Source organism: Cynoglossus semilaevis, chromosome 6 (genome assembly GCF_000523025.1).
Source record: "Cynoglossus semilaevis isolate Cse_v1.0 chromosome 6, Cse_v1.0, whole genome shotgun sequence".
Classification (NCBI taxonomy): Eukaryota; Metazoa; Chordata; class Actinopteri; order Pleuronectiformes; family Cynoglossidae; genus Cynoglossus; species Cynoglossus semilaevis.
The window spans coordinates 3586912-3610354 of record NC_024312.1 but is presented as its reverse complement, the minus strand read 5'-3'; the positions used below and the strand labels follow the sequence as shown (position 1 = coordinate 3610354).

Below are 23443 nucleotides of genomic sequence, written 5' to 3'. Positions count from 1 at the left end.
TTTAAAAAAAAAAAACAAAGTAAGTGAGAGAAAAACGCCCCAACCTTTTTTTATAGGGGGGGGGGGGGTAAAAGTTAGCTCAAATGGCTAAGCATTAGCTAAAAGATGGTTTAAAGCTAACATGACTAAAGTATAGTTAAAAGTTGTATCAAATTACCTGCGACATTAGCTAAGTGCTAAGCAAAAAATAAAGTGAATTAGACCCAAGATAGCATTGCCAGTGAGTTTGCTGCTAATTAGCTATTGCCGCTATTGTTTCCAAATAATCCTCCTGTGTCACTACCCACCGATTGGCCCCTGGGTTATCAGTTAATGACATCAGAGAATGTAAAGGCCCCAAGGTTTAACCCCTCATGAGCTGTAGGTTAGCCAATTAGAAGCGTATAGCTAATCGGAAGATGCTAAACTGTTTGATACAATTAAATTATTAAACAATCCTGTAATAACTGTGCAGTTGTGTTGACCCGGAAAAAAAATTATCAAAAAAATTGCATGTGAATTGAATGATGTCATCTGCGTACGATGTAACCTTTCATGGGTTTGAATGTCTTGTCTTCCCGTCTCGCTGTCTATGCATACATGAACATGTTTGCTACCAATACCATATACTCTCTTTGTTTGTGTATCTGTAGTAGTATTTGCTCCGACTGTGTACATGCATTATTCAACCACAGTATCTGACATTTCATCTCTTTCTCACATATTATGTTCAGGATGAACTGTATCTCCCCGGCTGGGCCTGTGAACCACAGCTGGATTATTGCTCTATTCTGTTGGGTCTCATCGCTCAGATGTGCATCAGTATATTGTCGAGGTTTTTTTTTTTTTTTTTTTTTCTTCCCTTCCTCCTCCTCTTCTGTCCTCCCTGTGGTCCGTCCTCCTGGTGGCCAACAGCACGGATCAACAAACACTGGCTGCTTGTGATAATCTCTGGGCTGGGTTCACCTTCTGGTAAATGCATGTACTGCATCACCACTCCATCCTGACACAGTGTTGGGTTTGAGGTCTGTCCTCATTGGTCAACTGGTTGTAATCAGAGATCTGTGTCCACTTCTTCTATAAACTACACTGGTTCATGAATAGTTAAACACACACACACACACACACACACACTAGTGTCCAGTTTATTTACTGTCTCCTTGGGTCTGTACATGATGATGAAATATTTATACGTTGAGTGTGTTTTGTTGACGTAAACCCTTTCATGTTGCAGGTAATGGATCCTCGTGCAGTTGATTAATTCAATTAATGAGCTTTTAAAAATTTATGCTACACAAATCTGATTTTTTTTTTTCTTTTTCCAGCTTCTAACGAGATCCACAGCGATGACGTCCAGATATAATGGGCTGCAGGATGTTTTTTTTTTCCCCATGTGGTCCACATCGGTAGCTACATTGGTGCGGCCCAGATTAAGGCCGACAGTGATGCGGTCCACCAGCAGATACTGTAGCTTTTTAGTGGACGGACTCTGTAATCTGCCACTGTCAGACACTGACAGAGATTATGAAAAAAAATAGTATTAGAGTAGAAATAATCGACATGATCTAATGTCGACACCACGAGTCCTGCAGCTGGATCAACAAAACCTCACGTAACCCCCAGTTTGCTGTGGTAAATTAGTCCTGATTTTCATACAGAATAAATACTATTTTTTTATAAACCTGCAGATAAAAAAAGCCGTCTTCTCTGGATTCCGACTGCAGGGATAAAGAAAAGGCTTTGGTTTTTCTGTGGCGAAGGCGTCTTTGTGCAGAGGGGGAAACCGTGAGTTCTTCTTTTTCTAAAGAACTCTACAAACGGAGACTCGTCGAGGAGAGGAGCTCCGACGGTTTCTGCAGCAGAGACGTTGGAAGCTGGTTAATTAAGAGACGCTCGCCTCCGAGGCTTTAATCCCCTCCGGGTGATCCGTCATCACACACTGCTGCACAGGAGCGCAACAAGGTCAGAAAAGTGACAGCCGGCGGGGCGCAGACGCACCGCAGCACGGACGGTAAAATATTAAAGTGGATACAGTAGATAATGGGAGGCTGTGTGTGGTTAATGGATGAGTCGGACGAGGACAGACGCTGTGCCGCACCTGTTGCTGCCGTCACTGTCCTCGTCCTCTCACATCCATTAATAATCGGCTCACTGAAGCTCAGCCGCAGCCCGACGACGGCGCTGATGGGAATATGTCACATGTCGGATTGTTGTCCTGGTCCCGGTCCAGGAAACAAAGACTGAAAGATTGAAGACGTGACGTACAGGACTCCGTCTTCCTTACTGTCTTTGAGGCCGTTCATCCAATCGTCCGTCCGTCCACCCACCGACCGACCGACCGACCCATCCATCCATCACTGACTCCTCTGACATGTCTGTCCACTCAGTGGGTGGTTTTAATGATGGATGAAGCGAAGCTAAAATAGTCTCAGTGTCCTCTCTGTCCTGCTCCATTTATTCATGACGGTGTGTCTTCATGACGTGTGATGAGGACGTTCGTCCTCGCTGAGTCGGTTCAAACTTTAATGTGTCAACATGTGACAGTCAGGAACAGACAAAATGTCAGAGTCAGCAGATCTTTGGATCTGGGCTCATGGTGACACCCGAACGCATCGTAGTTCGAATACAAGTCGGGACAGGCCTTGATGAGGATCACAGATCCAGAATCCAGTCTCTACTGAACCGATCTGATCTTGGTTTCTTTGGATTCCGATCTCATCTGGCTCGTTAATTTGAAACATCGTCTGTGGTTGGTTAAATTTCTAACCAAACCAATTCTGAATCTCTGTCTATATTTATACTTTTGTCCCACAGTCATAGTACTCCCACCAGCCACTAGAGGGCTATGCGTTCAGTACCACACAATTCCCAAGTCGGATCCAGTCCACAAATTGGGTTGCGTCCAGTGTAAAGACTCTGCCAAATCACCATGTGAACTGCCAATGTAGTGACCCCTGACGAAAGCTCAGGTCAAAGGTCATTCCATGTAAACTTTGGGATTCAGTTTGGATACAAACAGCCCAGATTGTAGTATCTTCTCCAGTCCACATCTGGACCAGATTTTTAATTAAGTTGATCTGTTTAGATCAGTGTTGAAGACAACACTTACCGGCAGGAATTGAAGAAAGACACTCACAAAGATCCTCTTCAACAGCTCTGATGATCCTTTTTTTACATCTTTACAGAAGCTCTTTAATCAGAGGAGACGCACTGACGTCTGGTTTCCTCTGATGTGAAATAAAAACCCAAATTAGTCACAGACAGATGGCCGTAAAACGTCCTCGGCAGAAGCTGCCAAAATATGAATCTGCTCTTTTCTTTAGGAAAACAACCTCTTTAATTGACCTTTCGACTATTTTTACAGTCAAAAAGAAAAAAAAAAGTTGATCCAAAGAGAGAGTCGTGTCGAGGGAATCCATCGACCAAATGGTGTAGAAACTCAATCTAACCTCCCGGCCCTGAGACGCAGGACTAAAAGACAAGACGGGAGGAAGACGGAGTGGAAAATAATCCACAGAAGAGTGAGGACGTGATATAAGAGAAAGGCTAAAGAGTTAACGACGGGAGAACGAGGCAGAAGTGCTGGTCGTAAAGAACCGAGACTGCGGCTCAAACTGTGTGCTTTTGGGAAATGTAGCGTAGCCGCGCGGCTCCGGGCTCAGAGACGTGTCAGCGTTCCTGACACTGGGACGAGATCAAGAGATGATCCGGAGAGGAGAGGAAGGATTACCCCCAGGTTACTCTCACTCAGATGACTGCTCAGTCTGTTGTTCTTTCTTGTTTTTTCACTTTTAATAATAAGCATGTTATTCCAGAAGGTTACCATCCGGCTAGAGGTTTCACCCCCCAACTTTACCACCAGGGTGCAGCACCACAACTCGGAACCTTAGTTCCTAGAAAGCAGAGGTATGTGACTGTCCTATTATTATTATTGTTATTTTTGTTTTGCCATGAGTGAGAAATAAGCTACCGTCAGGTCTCAGAGTGAACTGCTTCATGTTGCTTTGCATTTGTCACGATGTTTTGAGCTGCACGGGCTGAAAACCAAGAAGTCGTTGAATCACCAGATCTGCAGAGTTGAAAGAGAAAGTGAAGAACATTGATCTGATGGACTCAACGTCCTTGTCTTGACCTCGGACCACGTTGTTGTTGTTGTGAACAGATTTTTTTTTCTTGCTTCTTTGTTGGTTTTCTTCTGTTCTTCATCTGAATTAAAGTTTTTTATGTTTTTTTTTTTTTTGTGATGTTACACTAAGAGTACTGTGTGTGTGTTCCTTATTTTGAGGTCCAAGATTTATTTTGGAGTTGGGATTTGAATAATTGCTAGAAATGCATCATGGTTACGTGAAGAGCAATCAAAACACCAAACACATCTGTGTGTGTGTGTGTGTGTGTGTGTGTGTGTGTGTGTGTGTGTGCAGATACCTGTCTTGATCCCAGAGTAACCCCTGTTTCTCCGTGACTGCTTCACTTCAGTGCGTGCCCTCCTCAATTCACCACTTGTCATGTAAGGTCATGCAGCGCACACACACACACACACAAACCATTTAAAATGAAAATCTCTGTCGACCGTTTAGCATATATTTGTTTCTATTCAATGCTAGGCTTTAAACACACACACACACACACACACACATACACACACTTCCTCAGTTCTCTGAACAATTAACTAAAGTCAATACCCCCCCCCCACTAAAAATTCATTGTGTCCCCCGTTTAATCAATTCCAATTTTTTTTTTTCTCCTCCCCCAAAACAACCCACTCTGCTTCATTTCAGATTCAAATAAATCCTCCTTTAATTGGTCACTAAAAAACAACAACCGTAGCTCAGCGAGACGCTGCTGCGGTTCCTGTTTCACACCATGAATCCTCTGAAGTAAAACCTTTTCTGCTGAGGTCATTACAGTGTCCTCAGTTTATGATCAGAAGAAGCTGCAGATACTGAAGCAGGAAGTGGAGCGGGAATCAGACAGGTGACGCGAGGCGAAGGGTCCACGCCGCCGAGAGCCCACTGCGGCTCTGTACTTCACGGCTGGCCCTTCATCGACTCAAACCCAGTTCATTAGCATGTGTTAGCGCAGCGCTAGATGGATGACCACAGGCTTTACAGCACATTCTACAGCAAGTGGTTGGTTGTGTTTTAATCAAAGGTCGTCGGTGTGATGCTCAAATTCCACCGCTGCTCGCCTCGGCGTTAAACCACTGTTACTGTTCGTTACAGACGGGAAATGAGTGCCGTCGCACGTTAGGACAAATCACTGATGAACTCATCTCGGACTCGAGCCGTCGACGTTTTCCTCTGTATCATAATGAGATTTATCAAACGGTGGCGCTGTGCCTGCACAGCGTGGAGAATGTTATTACCGCTCCGCTGCTCAGAGGGCCGTGTCTGGGACCGGGCTTCATGCTTTAAGGTCAGTGTGGTCGGCAAAATGGCACAGCTTTAAAATGCATTTAAATGTCAGCGCCGAGCCGAGCATGTAGACTTTAAAGGGAAAACCAAATTAACCCTGTGAGTGTAATCCACACGTGCACTTTCAACCCACCACCGGAGCGTGGTTTTTTTTAATAGAAATACAGCTACAAATGTGGAATAACAGAGGATGAAATTATTATGGTGTAGAAGTCTGTGTTTGTCAACGTTGAGCATGTAGCTGACCTGTAGGTGGTGCTCAGTACGAGAGATGTTCTCAATTCATTTGGTCTACATCCAAGAAAAGTCCGAGTAGAGTCTCAAGTCTTTGTTTTCTAGTCCAAGTCAATTCTCAAGTTTTTGTTCTCTAGTCCTAGTAGAGTCTCAAGTCTTTGTTCTCAAGTCCAAGTCAAGTCTCAAGTCTCTCAACTCGTGCCACAGATTTGACCAACAACTCATTGGAAAATGTGATTATTAGAAAGAATTAGTCTCTTAACTTGTGCCACAGATTTGACCAACAACTCATTGGAAAATGTGATTATTAGAAAGAATACTTTCAAGAAATTTAATTCTTGAAACATCCCGTGAAATGATAACATCCACTGCGTCTGAGAACTTTTTGACTTGTCTTTGTGTTCAGCTGCTTTGAAACTGGATGTGAGAAACATCTTCATACCCGAGGGATTGCACTTTTTTTTTGCCGCCCCCGTAGTCGACCTCGGTGTCGTTAGAACAACATTTCTGGTGTGGAGTGACGTTCCAGAGGTGATGGCTTCGTTGTTGATAGAACCGTAAAGTCTCTTTGCTCTAATGTTCCCGTTGTACTCGGTCGTCTATTGAAGGAAGATTCTTTACCTCAGAAAAAGCAGCTTTCCAAGGTCTTCTTCATTATTCTTCATCCTGAACACTTTCATACACCTCGCTGCTCTCACTCCTCTGCAGTAAAGCCAAGGTCGGTCCGTCTGTGAAGCATCAACATGGTGGACAGATCTCTTCGTACACCTGGACTCGCGCTTCTTCATTTATTTAACATAAATCATTTCAGATGAATGGATGAAACCTCCTGACAGCAGGTGAAAATAAACACCTTTGATTGGCAGTTAAGGAGAGAAACGGGTTCACGCCCTCTGAATATGTTGGCTTCAGTATTCATTCATATTTCCAACATTTACAGCAAAGCGAACCCTGACCTCTCACCCCGACCCCTCACCCTTACTATGGTTTCATTAGACATTTTTGTCTATTGTTAAATTTTGTATCTTTATACTTGTTTCAATTGCAACCAGGACTGTTGACGCTAATGTTAGCTCTAGCGTCTGTACCAGGACTAGCGTCTGTACCAGGACTACGCTAACGTTAGCTCTGTTAAAGTTCAATATGTTTCACCTTGAGGTTATACTGTAGGTCAGGAGTGTCCACATGTTTTCAACAACTTCTCATAAGACCAGACCAAAGTGAGCTACCTACATTTATAATATTTGATATATATTTACTCATTTAATCTGTACATGATATGTTTATTAAATACTTGCATTGTTGCAAATTTAGTCATAGAGATGTAATCTAAAAAAAAACACTTTTTTTGTTTGTTTTGTTTTTTGTTTTGTCTGTTATTAATCATACGTAATCATTGCCTTCTATTCCCAGCTCTAACATCATCTTCAGCCTTCAGAGTTAATTCAAATGTCAACAAACCAAAAGCTCATGGATGTGAACTAATAAAGGAGGTCTGACACACGGGTATTCTTCTGTGGAAGAGAAGAGCAGAGATGCCTTTTTTTTTTTTTCGTTTCCTTCCTCGGCGTTGTAGTCTAGTTTCCCGTCTCTCTTTCTCACGAAGCTGCCTCCTCGCCTGGAGCTGTGCGTTGTGCTCTGCGAGTCTTTGCGTGACAATTACAGAGAACAGTCGTCCTCTTCTGCCTCACAGAACAGCTCCGTCCGTCGACGAGTTCAAACGTCTCCTAATGAGTGTGTGTACTTCAACAGTGGACGGTGTGAACCGCCATTCTGCAGATATTTAATGAATGTTGTTTCTCGTTGAAGAGTCCAAACAGGAGCTGCAGGAAATGAACAGGAGATAAAGAGGAAAAGCCTGAGATTTCACCACCGTGTTTGTCTCGTCCTCCAGACGCCAGAGAAGTTCTTGTTCATTCAAGTCAGGTTTTAACACAGACACACACACACGTAGATACACTCTTCCCACCTCAGCCTCCTTGTTACCTCACAACACTGTTTCTTTTCTGACTTATATAAAATCATATCCATCTGCCAGACACATATATTTCTTTAAAAATATAAACTGTATGGAGGAGCTTAAGGTTTTGGTCTCAGTATATTTTTAATCAACTGGAAGATTTCATCTGCATCATCCTCCTTTTCTTGTTTGTTTGTTTTTTTATTTTTATCTAGGACATGTCAGGACATGCCCTTGATGCAGAACATTTTTCATCTGCATCATCTCTTTTTCTTGTTTGTTTTTTTTTTATTTTTTATCCAGTCAGGACATGCCCTTGATGCAGAACATGAAAAGTATTCAACCAGTAGGGGGTAGTAATGTAAACTTTTGTTTGCTGTCTGCTAGCCGCTCCTTGAAACTGGAGACAACAAGTGTAGTGGGATGAATTAGCATAATTAGCATGACTTAGCTTAGCCAAGACACAAATTTGAAATCGCGTACGACGACAGTTGAGGACATCGTTAAGTACGTCTTAATTAATTAACATATAGTCACAGCAAACACCACAACATTTGACTAATTTTTCAATGTTCGTTCAGAGGTTTTTGAAGGAGATGAAGCCTTTCTGGGCCCTGTCCGTCCGTGCTAAGCTAAGCTAGCCAATGAGTGACAGCGACATTTTAGTAAAACTATTGGCGGAAAGTGATGTTTTCTAAAAAAAAGAAAAAGAAATTTTCCTCAATTTCTAAGTATGAATGAATGAAGAGTAAAGTCATGATCTCGCGGGCTTTAAAATGTCAAAGTCTTGGGCAGTGAAGTGTGCAGTGCAGTCGTAGGGAAACATCAGAGGAATAACACGCTTACTAAGGCACCGTCTATATATAGTCACAACCTGGATCAAGTGTTTCCTGTGATCCTGTTCCCTCTGATAGTTTCCTCTTTGCTCCCTTCATCTGAATCGATGGACAAACAGGACAGTAGACACATGGTACCATACATTATTGATGGTTGGACCATGGGGACCCTCAGACGCTCACTGTCCTCTACTGTACAGGATGTGCTCTGCCACTGCTGGCTCTAGCCATTCTGGGGCCCTGGGCGAGATTATGAAACCACCCCTGATACCCCCCTCCACCCCCCAACCCTCAGCACGCACACACTAGACCAATTAATGGACAACAGCTGTTTGACCTCAGGTGGTGCAAACACACAACGAAACAACATTGAAAAACACAAATGAATATCTTAAAATAAAACAACACAAATAAAATCAAAATCCACGATCAGGTTTTGGTGCAAATATTTAGAAAGTCCCATGGATACAAACAAACAAACAAACAAAAACAAACGGATGCTGTTTTTGAATAATAATAGCTGGAAAATTTTGAATCTTATTTATATATATATGCATATATGTTTATATGTGTATATATGTATATATAGATACATGGCGCATAGATATGTATGTATATTTTTTATGTGTATATCTATTTGTTTGTATATATGTATATATAGGAATATATGTCTGTATATATAGATATATAGATATATGGTGCATATATATGTATGTATATTATATATGTGAATATCTATTTGTTTGTATATATATATATGTGTATCTGTGTATATTTAGGAATATACAGTATGTGTATATATGTATGCATATATTGTCACTTGTTCATTTCTTTGATTTTAGAGACCCTAGTGGCTGCAAACTATTATTGCAATTCATTTTATGTGTTTGTTGTTGTTGAAATTTTCTTTTTTTTTCAATATATGTGTGTATTGCAATTAATTTTATGTGTTTGTTTGAAATTTTCTTTTTTTTTCTTTTTTCTTTTTTTTTTTTGAGGGCTGGCAATGTCGGCCCCACCAGCAGGTGGTGCCCCAGGTGACTGCCCATGTGGCTCTGTGTGATGACACAGCCTCCGTCTGACTGGAATCCTCTGGTGTTCTTGGTGTCTACAAAGGAAGTACAGTTCAAAGGAATGATACAGCAAAAGTTGAAGTTAGTCATTTTTTTTTTTCTATTTTTTTTTTCCCTCCTCACACTTTTTTCTGCTTCCCTAATTATTCCGCTCGCGGGCCTTACACGGCTCCTCCTGCTCGCTTCTACCCATTCCTCACACTGCCGTGTTCTGGGGTGGGAATTAATTAGTGCACGGGTTTGAGCCTGGAAAGGAAGCACGGATGGAGAGGGAGCTGGGGAGATGGAAGGGGTGAGTGTGTATGGATGTAGATGCATGACTCTGTGAGTGTGTGTGTGTGTGTGTGTTCTTTTTTTTTTCTCTTGCTGACACACACTCAGACACACACACTCCCCCATTAGGTCGACCCTGGAGGCCTGTGTCTGTGTGTTTGTGATGGAAAATGTGTGAGCCTCACCCTGGGTCGAACACTGCCAGTCTTCCTGATCATTCATGACTTTAATGAGTCTTTTATTCCTTTCTTCGTTCTTTATACTCCAGAAGAAAAGTTTGACATTTAGTTTGTGAAGATGTTACGTTGTAAATCTGATGGAAATGAAACCTGTTCAGACAGGTCTCTTAAAACGGCGGTCCCCAGACTTTTTTGTGCCAGTTAAATGTCTGAGGTTTTTTTTTTTCACGGACCGGCCTTTAATAAAACGATACGACAGACATAAAAACTGGTATTTTATAAATATAATAATTAGTTAGGCCGCTGTGTATCGTTCAAGATATCGTTCAGAATCAGGTAATAAATAAAATGGAAATAATGTTAGGTTAAGATGTGCATTCTTTCTGTGCGACCCGGTACCAACTGGTCCATGGACTGGTGCCGGGCCGCAGCCCAGGGGTTGGGGATCGATGTCTTAAAAGACAAGTTTGTATCGTTTTATCTTCGTCCAGGGTTTTGTTTTGTTTTGTTTGATCACGTTCATGTTTAAACCTTAAAATCCAACCAAAACATCAACATTTTAACCAAAGCTTGAGTTGAAATCTGACTAAAGTTTTGCAGCTGCTCCATCTGAATTTCTTTTCCCTCAACAGGAACTTGCGTCATTTCCTGGACCTGGTGTCAAAGACGTCAGACTCCAGAATTCTACAAAGGAATTCTCAGACTGAAACACCAGCCAAGAAGAGTTTGGAGGTAGGAAAATATCTTTTTTTTCCATCTATTGTGTCTCGCTGTTATCACCATATACATGTAAATATACAACCCCTGAACCCCTAACCCCACCCTCCATTTTAAGGAACTTTATCATTATCCCACCTTCCAGTGTGTACTCCTGTGCTGTTCATCTATTTGCCTCCAATTTCACGTCTTTACGTGACGCTAAGCTAACCCGCCTCCGGTTCCAGCTGCTTCAGTGCAGCCTCGTTCACTCCGATGCCACGCTGAAGCAGTTATGGAACGCGGCTCATATTCATCCACCCGACGCTGTAATAAATGCTACAGCCGACATAAACAGTGATGGTGCCACTGCATTTTCTCCCCCGCTCTCCCAGAGAGAGCAGTAAAGGAAGGTAATTTGGTGTGTTCCCTGCTTCGCTACTTTACTTTACACACTTTAGCGCTGCCCTGCCGTGTCCTTCTAAAGCTCCTCCATTCACTTTAATCATAAAGTGAGCCACTTGAGTGCATTGCAGGTTTGGACGGACTCAAACGTTTCTTTGCATTTAGATTCCCTAACTCACCTCACCCCTGACTCACCCGTTACTTTGGAGGCTTTTAGGTCTAATTCAGGTCCAAGTTTGGCAACCCAAACCCTAAAGCCCCAAAGTGGGAAGACGATCCGCAGTCTGCAGACCTCAAACTGGGAAAACCGTGAGTGCCATCCACTGAGATAAAAAAAAAAAAAAAAAAAAAGACGCCACTGCAGGGATCAGTGGGTTCTTATCAGCGTCACCAAAGGAGAGTTTCATGTTTAAACACAGACGTGAGTCACTGCAGTCACTGTGGGGACTGCAGCAGTCATACAACTTTTACAGTGTTGTAACGTGAACTGGAGAGTCATCCCGCTGAGTTTCCAGTCGTTTGCGCGCTCGGCGGGCACCTGTGCTGGGGTATAAATAGAGACGAAGGTGGTCAGTGTAACTGAGTCACCTGTGCGCAGGCGGATGAGTTAGAGTTTCTGTCGACTCTGTTTTTGTTTAAAATGTATTTCATCTGTGTTGGGTCGTCGGATAATTCATCCAAACATTGTGGCCAAACATTTTGCTCGGTGTATTTTTTTCAAGCTCTGGTTCAGAAACAGTTGCTCCTTTTGTCATCATGACATTCTGGATTATGTATCTGTAAGTGAATTATAAAACTATGACCAGAACAGTAGCTACAACAGGACATAAAATCCTTCTTTGGTGATGTTATACACATGAAAAGACACAGAGACAGAGTGGCGGAATCAGCAGTCTCTCCAGAGGATCAATACCCGTCCAATTAACTTAATTCTGATGGTGTCCACAGCTGATTAGGCCGCTAGATTAGGTGAGTCTCCTCTCTCTTTTCGCCAGGCGTATTATCACTCAATCGAGGGCTCCGTGCTGATCCCAGGACGAGCCGCTGCGTATCGTGTTACCTGTAATGAGATGGAGTGGACGGTCGTAGCTGCTGAGAACATGAGAGCGTAAGGAGAGTCAGCGTGGATTGTGTTTCCAGCCGACCAACGAGGGTTGTCCAGAAACTGTCCAGGATTGGTCGGTGCACTGTTGGTAACCAGCGACTGAAACTGTGACGTGACGTAGGCCAGATTCTTAAATGTGTAACTAATTACAAGACATCATGAATAATTTAGAGTGAGTGATAATTAATTCACCGGATGTTGACTTTTGTTTATATGCAGACGATATGTTATTATTATGATCAGCTCATTCAACAAAACAGAGTAAAATCAGTCAATTATTGATTATGGAAAATATCAAAAATATATTTTAACATTTTCACCAGTAGCTCATGGATTTATGGAATATGTTTTTCCATGGTTTGTCCGTATCTAAAGAAAGCCATAAAATACAGTTAATTCAATGAAATCACCGTAGCAACAGATCATGTGATTGACAGACAGAAACTACTTTAAAGCCTAATATTAATTAATTAAAAAAAATTCCACCTCTTCTGTTGTTCAGCTGAAGGACGTTTGGTTTATTTTACCTTCATAAATAAAAGCGCTCGACTTCTTTCATTATCCGTGGAGTTAAATTCTACAAGCCACGGATCCAAGGTCAAATCTGTTTCTCCAGCAGAGAAATCTCTGACCGTGTTGAAGTTGATAGGTCCGAGCAAAGCTTTTGAAACAAATTTAAAGTTTGGTGTTTTTCCTGAGGCAGAGACCAGAGTAGTAGTTTGGGGAAACTGCCTTCTAGAAGATACCTGCGCCGCGAGAGGGGCATTTTAATGGGCTGCCTTTCATCCTTTAAGTGGATTGGATTAGAGTGCACCGTGCGAGTGAGTTCAGATATCAGCTGGTACGTGAAAAGACAGTGTCGTTCAGTGTCTCCGGACAACAGACTGAGAGTGCTGTGGAGTCTGTGGATGTCTGTGGACTATTGTACCCGGCTAACAAGGCAGAACAACGGCAGAGACGGACGCCGTGGAAGTGGCAGTGAGAGCTGCCGCACCTGGCAGCCGCTGCAGAGGCTTTCCTTTTATGCTGAGAGGGATTTTGAAGTCAGCGGGGAGCCGTGTTGATAAGCTGTAAACCTGCTTTGAATATGAATCACTCCTGCTCTGAGCAGCACATCTATAACGTCTGAAATACCCCAACGAGGGCTGCAGAGGTCTAAATATTTATACGTCCAAAGCATCGGATGGGAATTCAGTAATCAGCCGTGGCTCAATCACTGGTGATCCCCCAGGTGGAGGTCATCATTCACTGCTGTCGTGGTGTAACTCTGCAGCCAGGCTCCACTTCCTCTCACTCTGTATATGAATCTGTTTGTTTTCCTATTCCAATTAGTTTATATGAGATGGTCAAAGGGTTATTAACGGCTGCAGCCAGCAGGGGGATGTCTTTACACGTGTCGATTAAGTTGGTCTTAATTAAAAGCTACATTAAAAAATGGGTGCAGACCAGACTGAACTAATCAGCGGAGAGTTAGACTGAAGTCATTAGACTCTCCATTTTATTGTTGATTGTTTTGTTTGTTTGTTTTTTGTGCAACTTTAAGACCTTGTTATTTAGGGAATTGTGTTTCAGGCTTAAACAAGTGAAAATGAACTGAAGTAGAAACGTGAAATGGAATGTTCTCTGAAAGTTGGTTCTGGAAACAGAGCAGTTTGGAGTGAACTCTCTGGATGGATGGATGGATGGTGTTGAGTGAACCCTCTGGGTGGATGGATGGATGGATGGTTGGATGGATGGTTGGATGGTTGGTTGGATGGAAATAATTTATGTTAAGACAGTTGCTGTTCTTTTATAAAATAACTCTGGGATTCAATAGTGGTTCCATGGTGTAGCGGTTAACACACCTGCCTTACATGCATAGGGTTCTGGGTCCAAGCCCCATCCACATGTACCTAATGGCACCTCCTGGGGGAGCCTGTGAGTTGCACTGACTCACACTGTGAATTTCCCCGTTGTGGCTCGAACGAGGGACTGCTAACTCCTAACCCAAATTGTGCAGTCCGAGGAGCAGATTGGTTCAAGGTTGGGGGTGTGGGAGAATTGAGACGCTTTTTTGGTTTGGAAAGGTGAAGCAGAGGTTGGTAAATGTAGTGAGGTGTGTGTGATATAATCGTCTTCCTCAGGTTTCACCTTACGTTTAGAGCAAACTCTCAGTCTTTGTATCCATTTCCACATCTGTAGGTCAAGGTCGTCACGGCTGGACTGAGATGTTAGTGTCAGCCGTGGACGTCCATTCTCTCTCTCTCTCTCTCTCTCTCTCTCTCTCACCCTCAGCTCTTGTTTTCACTCATCTTCTCACAATCTCTCCCCTTTTTGTTCCAGGAAAGATGTTGAACTCTCCGCCTCTTATCTCCGACAAACGTCTTCTTCTCTTTTTCCATTCATTTGCGCTCGGTGTCTGTTCCCTCTCGTTGCCCCCTCTGCCCCCATTTCCAGCCTCGGTGTTAAGTGTTATCTGACTTTGCACACAGTCTTCTAAGACGGGGAGCAATTAATCTGATCAAAAGTTGAGCTCTTCAAAGATCAAACACTCTTCAGTGGAGGGAGGAAGGAGGAGGAGGAGGAGGAGGCAGAGGCAGCAGCAGACGGAGACATCAGAGGCGGAGCAGGGAGCTGGTTTTTAGGGCTGGAAAGGGCAGGAAACCTGGAGGAGGGCGAGGGGGGAGAGGGGGGGTTTCAGGTGTGTTTAAACCTCCCTGCTCCTCCTCTGCATGCTCCTCACAGCGCCGCCGCTCATCACACCTCAGAAAACAGCGTCCGGCTCCGATCTCATCTCCCTCCTTCCCTCCCTCCCCCCCTCCCCCCTGTGAGGGATTAAACTCTTAATCCTCCAGACCGAGGCCTGCTATTAGAAGCTGCTGCTGCGGCGGCGGCGGCGGTTGTGCCTCCTGCAGTATCCGTGTCGTGTTTGAGCTGCACGTTGGCTCTGACTGCGTGTGTGTGTGTGTGTGTGTGTGTGTGTGTGTGTGGTGAACAGCTGCAGGTGTGTGGCGGATTAATGAAACAGGAACAATGAGAGGCTGGACATCAGCAGGTTAACTCAGACGGGCCGCCGCTCTGCCACCTGTGCCCAGCCTGTCCACACACACTCACACACACACACATACACACACACACACCTGTGTGAGGCCTGTTTTTGTCATCTTGTCAGTGTGTGTTAACCAGTGTGTGAGCATGAAAATATGTGACAGGTGGAATTCAGAAAGACAAAGTGCATCAGAGTCTCTCTCTCTGTCTGTCTCTGTCTGTCTCTCTCTCTCTCTGTCTGTCTCTGTCTCTCTCTCTCTCTCTCTGTCTGTCTGTCTCTCTCTCTCTGTCGACTGTCTCTCTCTCTCTCTCTGTCTTTGTCTGTCTGTCTGTCTCTCCAGTTATATCTATTTACTTCCTTTATTTAAAGATATTCTGACAATGTTTTAAAATAAGAGATCAGTCAGACTCTGATACAAACAGAAGCAGTTTTTTTTATATATATAATTTTTGACCTTGCTACTGGTCCGTCGTAACGGGCGGTACTGACTAACCAGTCCTTGGAGCATAAAAGGTCGGAGACCACTGGTGTCCATAACAGACTGACACATGTTTCTGCGATTGATTATTATTTATTCAAGCTACAAATATTCTTCATTGCTGTGTAATAATAATAATAATTAAAAAAAAACTTTTAATTTCTCACGTTAAGAAACTCTGCTGCCTGGACTTTACTAAATGCTTTTTAAGCTCCTATAGGGCCACATAAAACGACTTGACGTACCATATTTGGCCCCCGGGCCTTGAGTTTGACACGTAAGAACCTGAGTCATAGATGGTGGTTGATGGGATGGTTCCTACTTTGTCCCAAATTTCTGAGTTCTATAGTTTCACAAAGACTCTCAGACACAGATCCAGCCGTTCCTTTTAGTGTGATGGAGTGATAGAGACCACCCCCCCACCCTCACCCCCCCCTGCTGCCTCCACCGTACCTGCACAGTTTCCATCTCTAACCTCTAATGTGTTGTCTCCTCTGCTCCTCTGTTGTCGGAGGGTCTGGACAAAGTGTTTTCTTGTTTGCGCAGCTCCCTCAGGCGCGTGCTCCTAATGAGCTGCCGCTCAAGGACGGCGTTGGTGAAGTGGCTGATGCAGATAAAGTCTGAATCCTCACACCAGCTAAACGTTCAGATTCAGGGCCACTGGGCCGCAGGTTGAGTCGATGCTGGACGTGTTGACGTGGAGATGAGGTCACACACAGACGGGTGAGTCCGGCTGCTGGGTGTGTGTGTGTGTCACCCGCTTAACACTCACCTTTATTAGCTTTTCTACCTGCGGAGGAAATTAATCATTTTGAAATAAATTGTGGATATTTGGGCTAACTTTTAGTTTGCTTTTTGCTCGGTATTCCTCCCCCGGCGTTTTTATTCGTCTTTCAGCGTTTCACCGCTTGTGAAGATTTTCTTTGCTGATCCTAGATTTGTTATGATTGATTGATTGATTAACATTTTAGCTACCTCCTCTTCTCTTTTCTCAGTTCAAGATCAGAGATAAAGTTCTAAATAAAATGTCCTTTGGGATCACTTAAAAATAAAATAAAAAAAACAGTGCATTCATAGCAGTAGTTTGTCCTTTTCAGACATCCCGCGTTTAATCGATAAATGTAATCAATAGATGAATCGATAGCTGCGGCTCTAGTGAACATAACCAAAGTCTGACTGCAGCTCCTTCAGTGAGGGGAGAGAACCGCGCCCCCTGTTGCGCGGAAGACGAGAGAGCATCTGTTTTATTGTCCTTGTCTTTCACTCTTGGCAGCAGACAAAAAAAACACACATGGACTCACTCCACCTTCACACGCCACCTACAGGCAAACTTGAACTTGGTGCTGCTTTGACTCCCTCTCTCCTCCTCCTCCTTCCTCCCCTCCCTCTCCTCCTCCTCCTCCTCCTCCTCCTCCTCCTGCAGCAGCAGCACTAACTGAGCCGTGACGGGACACTTGCCTCCACCGCAGCAGCTCTCCACACCGCTCCATGCCTGGCGCGGTCTCGCTCTCTTCCACACGCGTGGATGATAGAGATGATGCTGAAACCCCCCCGCCGCCCCCGCCCCCACTGGCGTCGTTCTGGGCTTTTATTTCTTTAGATGCGGTTGTTGTAGAAGCAGGGAGTGAATCTAATGCAAAAACAAACGGAGGAAACAAAGGGATTTCTAATTTTTTTATATATTTTTTTTTTTTCTATAACGGACCGAGCAGGTGGAGCCGCGGATCGGGATGGTAAGGAGCGCGTCTCAACTTATGCTGGTGTCTGGGCTTTACTGCATGAAGTTGCCTTTCTTTTTTACGGTCTCTGTCTCCTGGCTTCTGTTCCTCCTCTGCCTCTTTGAGCCGTTTTCATTTACGTCTGTTTTTACGCGTTTGGATCAAACGCGGTTCATCCAAAAAAATTCCAAATGTCCACAGCGCGTACCGAGAGAGACTGACTCCGTCCTGATGATCTGCCTCTGAAAACATTCATTTCCATCCCCGCATCCAACTCTCTGACATTTGTTCAGTGTTTCTGGAAGTTGTGTAGAGAGGGGGGAGAGACGGAGGGAGGGGGGGGGGGGTTCGGGTTCCGAGCATCCATATGAACCACGGTCTCTCCAGTCACTGTTGACATGTCCATGAATATAAAATCAGCTGAGTGACTGAGAGCAGCGCAGTTCGGTGGATCATTACAGGAACTCTCTCTCTCACTGGCACTAAAAATAGTTCCAAAAACTGATTGATTATTTTTTAAGCATTTATTTTTTTTACAGTGAATGACGACATTTTATGGGTTTGAACCAAAGGGTTAAAGGATGCAGGATTCTTCTCTGAAAAGAACAAATAGAAGGCGTTGCTTATTTAAAATGCAGGACTAGGAGTGTATGGTGGTGGTGGGTCGGTCTGTTGCCTTACTGCAAAAAGGTCACAAGATCAATGTCCTGTGATGTACAGATGGTTTCTGTGTGGATGCTGTGTTTGACACCTGCACCTATCTACCTGTAGGTGGCAGTAATGCAACTCTAACGATGCCAGCTGCACAAAGTTTTGGCGAAACTTTTTAGCAACTTCAAATTGTGAAGTAAAACTACAGTTTTTTTCATTTTAATCAGCATTGTTGTATCTGTTGCTACACCTCACTTGCGTTTACAAATGCATTTACCACCCCCTGCAGGGGAGGTGCTGCAAGAGCATCCAATAAAAAAATAAAACAAAAACAAAAGTAAGGAAAAATATTTTTAAAATTCATCAAAACTTCACATTAAAACTCATCAAGAAAATCATAAAAAAAAATGAGGACAGACTGGAGTTCCACCTCACACTTCCTGTCGTATCTTCTTCCGTGGCTGCCTGTCATTTGTGTCCAGCTGATAACGCCACTGCTCTTCTGAAATCACCCCCTTCAATTAACTTTCCACTTGGAAAGTCCTGCCACATCCAGAGGGAACACCAATCGATTGTGAAATAGTTCACTATGCCCTCTCTCTCTCACTCTCTCTCCCTCGCTGTGAGGTAGAAATGAAACACCACCATTGTGACAGCGGTGATATATTAGTTCCTCCAGTACAGGATCCTGTCCCTGTGGACCTAAATTAGTGACGCGTGTTGGTGCGGTCCGGTGCTTCAAACTGTCCGCTGTGTCCTCTCAAACACTCGGCACCGCTGTGGTTACGCTGAACGGCGTGAACTGGTTTGATCCTTCACTGCCGCAGAAACGCGTGGAACCGCCGTTTCACAGTCCGGTTTAATCCAGAATTACTGCAGCATGTGTGGAAAATCTGTTATTCTCACCAAAGCCGGGGGAACGCAGGGGGAACACGCAGGGCAAACGTCCAGTTCTGATTTGGTTGTTAGTGTTCCCAAAGGATCAGAGCAGTTGTTTCAACCTGGGTCACAGGGTGAGTCCCACTCTATCTCTGGACCCTCAGACTTGGACTGTAGCCCAGCTATTGTGTGTCAGCTGAAAATGAAGACAGCAGTATTTTGTCTTTGGTTTAGTCCCAGTTTATTAGCGTGGTGCTAAATATAGGGTTGCATAACCGCTGGCGCACCCTTCGGCCTGAGGAGTCCGCCGCTTTGACTCTGTTTGACCAGCAAGGCATCTTGTTATTCAAGCTGCTATCGCCTAAGCCATAAACTTCGGGTACATTACCGCCACCTACTGGGCTGGAGTGTGCGCGTCGGTGTGACCTGAGCTGACAGAAATTAGCAAACTGAAATTATTATTTTATAAATATTTTATTTCAAATAAATGCATTAATTGTCCAGCTTCAAGGTGACTGATTTGATTTGAGAGTGAGACCCCTGGTGGCCATTCAGGATCCAGTCGGGTTTGAGGGTCAGTACCAAAGGACGTCAAGTCCTGTTTGAGTATCTATTTGAAACATCGACGCCTGAGGAAGTCATTGTAAATATTCATTCAAAACACCAGAGTTTGTTGGAACTGCAAAACTGAAGAAATCTGGCTATATATATATTTTTTTTTTTTCTGAAAGTTTCCCTCAACTTTTGGCTAAATTGCTGTTAGAAATGATGTCTCATCCAGCAGCGTGAGAGCTCGATGTCTGGCTGCAGTTTCCCACAGACAACTGTACTCACTGTGGGTACTGCAGTTCAAAGCACCAAGGTTGGTTTGGCAAACAAGATAAAAAAGAAACAAACAAAAAAAAAAGGATTAATGAGCTTTACTTTGTTTAACAAAGTGTAAATAAATCACTGCTGCAGCAGCCAATTACCAAGTCACTGATAAACAAACCCAGATATATCTGTAGTCAACATGTCACTGGGTTAAGTTGTTGAATAATGCAGTGATTAATAAAAGACTTAAAGGTTAATGTTTCTTTTTTTCTGAACGTGATTTAGAAAACTTTCTTTCTTGGCTAAATGTCATTAAAACGTCTTTACTTTTTTTTTAATTCCCCTTTGAGAATTTCTAGCTGCTCATCTTTATGCATCAGAGGCCTGGACACATATTTGGATGCCATAATTGGACCCAGTGAGGAATATAACCTCAACAATTTAAGACTTCGATACGCAGCAAAACATTCTGGGCAACCGTTGCGACGGCGGCTGCCAGACTGCCAGTAAGTTTCATGGGAATCAAACTGCCAAGAAAACACTTTGGATGCTGTTTTTTTTTTTTTTTTAACACTGCCTGCTGCAGTAATTGCTGCCCATATTTAACAGCTAATTACTCAGTCTGAGTGTGAACAACCTGAATGTTCTTTTTGGCTGTAAATCCTCTAACTTTCTAACGCTCACTCCAAGGACGCCAGCGACTAAGCTGTTAGGTCTCGCCTCCTCCGTGCTGTACTTTACACCTGAGGAGTTGAAAGCTTTCCTGCCTGTGGAGCCGCGGCCATGGTTCAAGTATAAAGGCCTTAGGCTGTTGGTTAAAAACCCTTGTAGGTGCGTCCTTGAGTTTCGTCATGTGCGGTTGAAGACTTTTTGAAGATTGTTGTTTGATATGACAGTGTCTCATGTTTATTATAAACCTAAAAACACACTTAAGTTTACAGCTAGAAAAGAAAGTAAAAAAAAATCCAACTACAGCTTTGTAGTACGATAGATTTAAATTAGCCAACTACAAAATAAAAGAATTAGCTTTGAATTAGCCAAGAAATATGTAGGACAGGCCTAGAGTTTGGACAAAAAAAAAACTGAATTTTTCTGTACATAGCTGCTAAACAGCTGAAGATGAACCAAAAATCACTTCAAATTTGCAGCAGACAAAATGCAATTTTCACATAAATGAGTGTTAGAACTAGCAGATTATCTAATGGTTAGCACACCTGTAAGCTAACAAGCAGATAGCAGCGAGTCTTGGGTTTGATTCCTAGAATCTAGGAACTACAAATCCCTAATATCACCTCACTGACACACACTATAAATTCCCCAATTGTGGGATGAAAAAATGTCTCAATTATTATTATTAAATAATGACTCCAAAATTGCCTTGGTGAAACTGCCAATAACCAATAAAAATAACTAAGATCTAAGTTTGTTTAAAAGCAGCCAAAAACATAGATATATAAATAAAAGTGAGCCAGTGACTATAATTTCTCTGAGGTCAGTGAATGGTCAGCAAATGTTGACGTGCTGCTGTTCCAGGTCCATAATAGACCTCACAAACCTGGCTGTGCTGTCGTATCTGTGGCATCGTTCCTGTGAAAACCTCGTAGCAACAAAAGTGATTTTATATTGAGAGGAGGTGGAAGACGGACACACTGCAGTATCTTTAAGATCCTCACCTACAGCCTCACTCTCTCTCTCTCTCTCTCCCTCTCTCTCTCTCACTATAACTGTACGATGCCACCTCCTGTTGTAGGTCCTCCTCCATCCATCCATCTCTCCGGTGACACCGACGATCGGTCTCTCAGTGACTCACGTTTGACTCCTTCATTTATCCTGTGTATCTATCAACATTGATCAACTCTAACCCACCTCTCTCTGTTTCTGGGCCATCCTTCTGCAGAGACTGGCTTCAGACCAGGATTACCTGCTGACGTGACACTGAATCCCGAGGCACCAGCCGAGGCCAGTGAGGAAGACTGACGGCAGCGTCGAACCCCCCACTCCTCCCAATGTGACAGCAGCTTCACTTGACTCCCGTCACTCCTCGACTTTCTGGGATTTCGTCGAGTTGATTAAAGTCTAAAGCCACAGCTTACGTGTCACTGAGTGAAAACGATGTTGTGAGGAAACTGTGAGACCAAAGACATTCTGTCTCAGACCAGAGCTGGGCCGGGGAAGTTATTTTTGGAACCTTTTAATGTAAAATTTTTTTCCCAGGACTGCTTTGTCCTGAAACAGAAGTTTTTGTTTTTTCTTTCTCGTCTTCCTGTCCTCGTCGCCTGCTCTAAGCTGTCCGGTCCGGAACAGCCTGCTTTCCAGATGCCGCCATGCCCATCATCAGCAATGCCAACCATGACTTTAGCAACCTCTCCGTCAGTGATGACAGCAGCCTCGACCGCATTTTCACAGAGATTCCGGAAACGGAGACTATTAAGGTATGGGGGAAGGTATATTGAATTGGAATTTCGGCTTTTGGAATTTAATTTTAATTTTCTTGCCATTTACATGTTTTGCCAATAGCTAAAACGTAGGAATGTTGGCCAACATTAGCATAATTATGTAATATCTGTAAGAATCGTTATTGGTTAATAAAAATGATAACGCAATGGGTTTGGTTTTCGTCAAATGACATGTGCCCAAAAAATATTTTTGGGGACAAACAGCTGTATATAAAAGTGAAAGTCACTAGATGGCAGCATTGCATCTCATTTAACTAATCTATTCAAATAATCAGGGATTGTATGCAGAATGCTGGTACCAGATATCGGAATCTGAAATTAAGTGTTTGGACAATATCGGCATATTGAATATCGGCAAAAAGTTAATATCGGACATCCCTATTATCAAGGCATTCATGGGAATTTTGTTTCTCACTCTCCAGGGCGTGTACTACCAAAGGGCTCAGTTTATCAGGAGGCCAGAGGACCTGGTGTCCGTCGACCACGGGCTCCTGGCAGTGATCAACGTTGGCGGGAACCGCTACACCTTTCCTTGGAGCACCCTGCAACAGTTCCCCCTCACTCGCCTGGGTCGCCTCTGCGGGTGTCGCTCGCCCGAGGACATCGCCAGGGTCTGCGACGACTATGACGAAGCTCGTAAGGAGTTCTTCTTCGACCGCTCGCCCTCCGCCTTCAGGGTCATCCTCAACTTCTTAGCTGCGGGAAAGCTGCGTCTGCTGCGGGAGATGTGCGTCCTTTCCCTGCACGACGAGCTGACCTACTGGGGCGTGGAGATGACCTACATGGAACGCTGCTGCAAAAGGAAAATGTACACCCGCATGGAGGAGGTGCACGAGCAGGAGCGGCGAGAGGGGGAATGCCGGCAAAGGAAGGCCCTGCAGCGAGTCGTCATAGAGGAAACCAAATATCGTAAAGTGATGAACTGGCTGAGAGATACCGTGGAAAATCCGCAGTCTGGCGTCCCGGGAAAGATCTTCGCCTTCCTGTCGGTGATCATGGTTGCGGTGACTGTTGTCAGCCTGTGTATCAGCACCATGCCAGACCTCAGAGAAGAAGAGGACCGGGTGAGTGAGCCTCGATGTGCACACGGTTCAATCTGCTCAAAGACGCGGGGGTAATGAAGTAACAGCTGTTCACAACGACCGCGTCACAGGATTTAACTCCAACACTTAGGTTCCTGGAAAGACTCGTTTAAACACCTACATCAAAGGAAACCTAACAGATTGACAGCTCGTAGCCTCGTAGGTCAACTTTGGTCTGAACCGC

General features: G+C 43.8%; 1 protein-coding gene and 1 long non-coding RNA gene across 7 annotated transcripts in view; one reads left to right on the top strand and one right to left on the bottom strand.

The window, feature by feature from the left end:
• Positions 1 to 1675: 1675 nt before the first annotated feature.
• Positions 1676 to 23443, top strand: part of kcng4a (potassium voltage-gated channel, subfamily G, member 4a) — a 35101-nt gene continuing 13333 nt past the window's right edge. The window contains exons 1-8 of one of the 6 annotated variants that reach the window (XM_025056290.1): positions 1676 to 3715; positions 3795 to 3885; positions 7437 to 7548; positions 9422 to 9577; positions 10581 to 10680; positions 16207 to 16383; positions 21619 to 22153; positions 22600 to 23241. In XM_025056290.1, the coding sequence (XP_024912058.1) occupies positions 22046 to 22153; positions 22600 to 23241 (750 nt within the window). In that variant the 5' untranslated portion in view covers positions 1676 to 3715; positions 3795 to 3885; positions 7437 to 7548; ... (2 more) ...; positions 16207 to 16383; positions 21619 to 22045. Of the gene's footprint in view, positions 3716 to 3794; positions 3886 to 6909; positions 7549 to 9421; positions 9578 to 10580; positions 10681 to 16206; positions 16384 to 18076; positions 20228 to 21618; positions 22154 to 22599; positions 23242 to 23443 lie in introns of those variants that run through there. The other 5 variants (XM_025056288.1, XM_025056287.1, XM_025056289.1 and 2 more) reach the window with 5 other exon arrangements.
• Positions 5891 to 16440, bottom strand: LOC112487109 (uncharacterized). The gene is made up of 3 exons (XR_003049899.1): positions 16429 to 16440; positions 8695 to 8698; positions 5891 to 6608 (listed from the first exon to the last, which is right to left on the bottom strand). It is a non-coding gene; the product is annotated as an uncharacterized LOC112487109 (long non-coding RNA).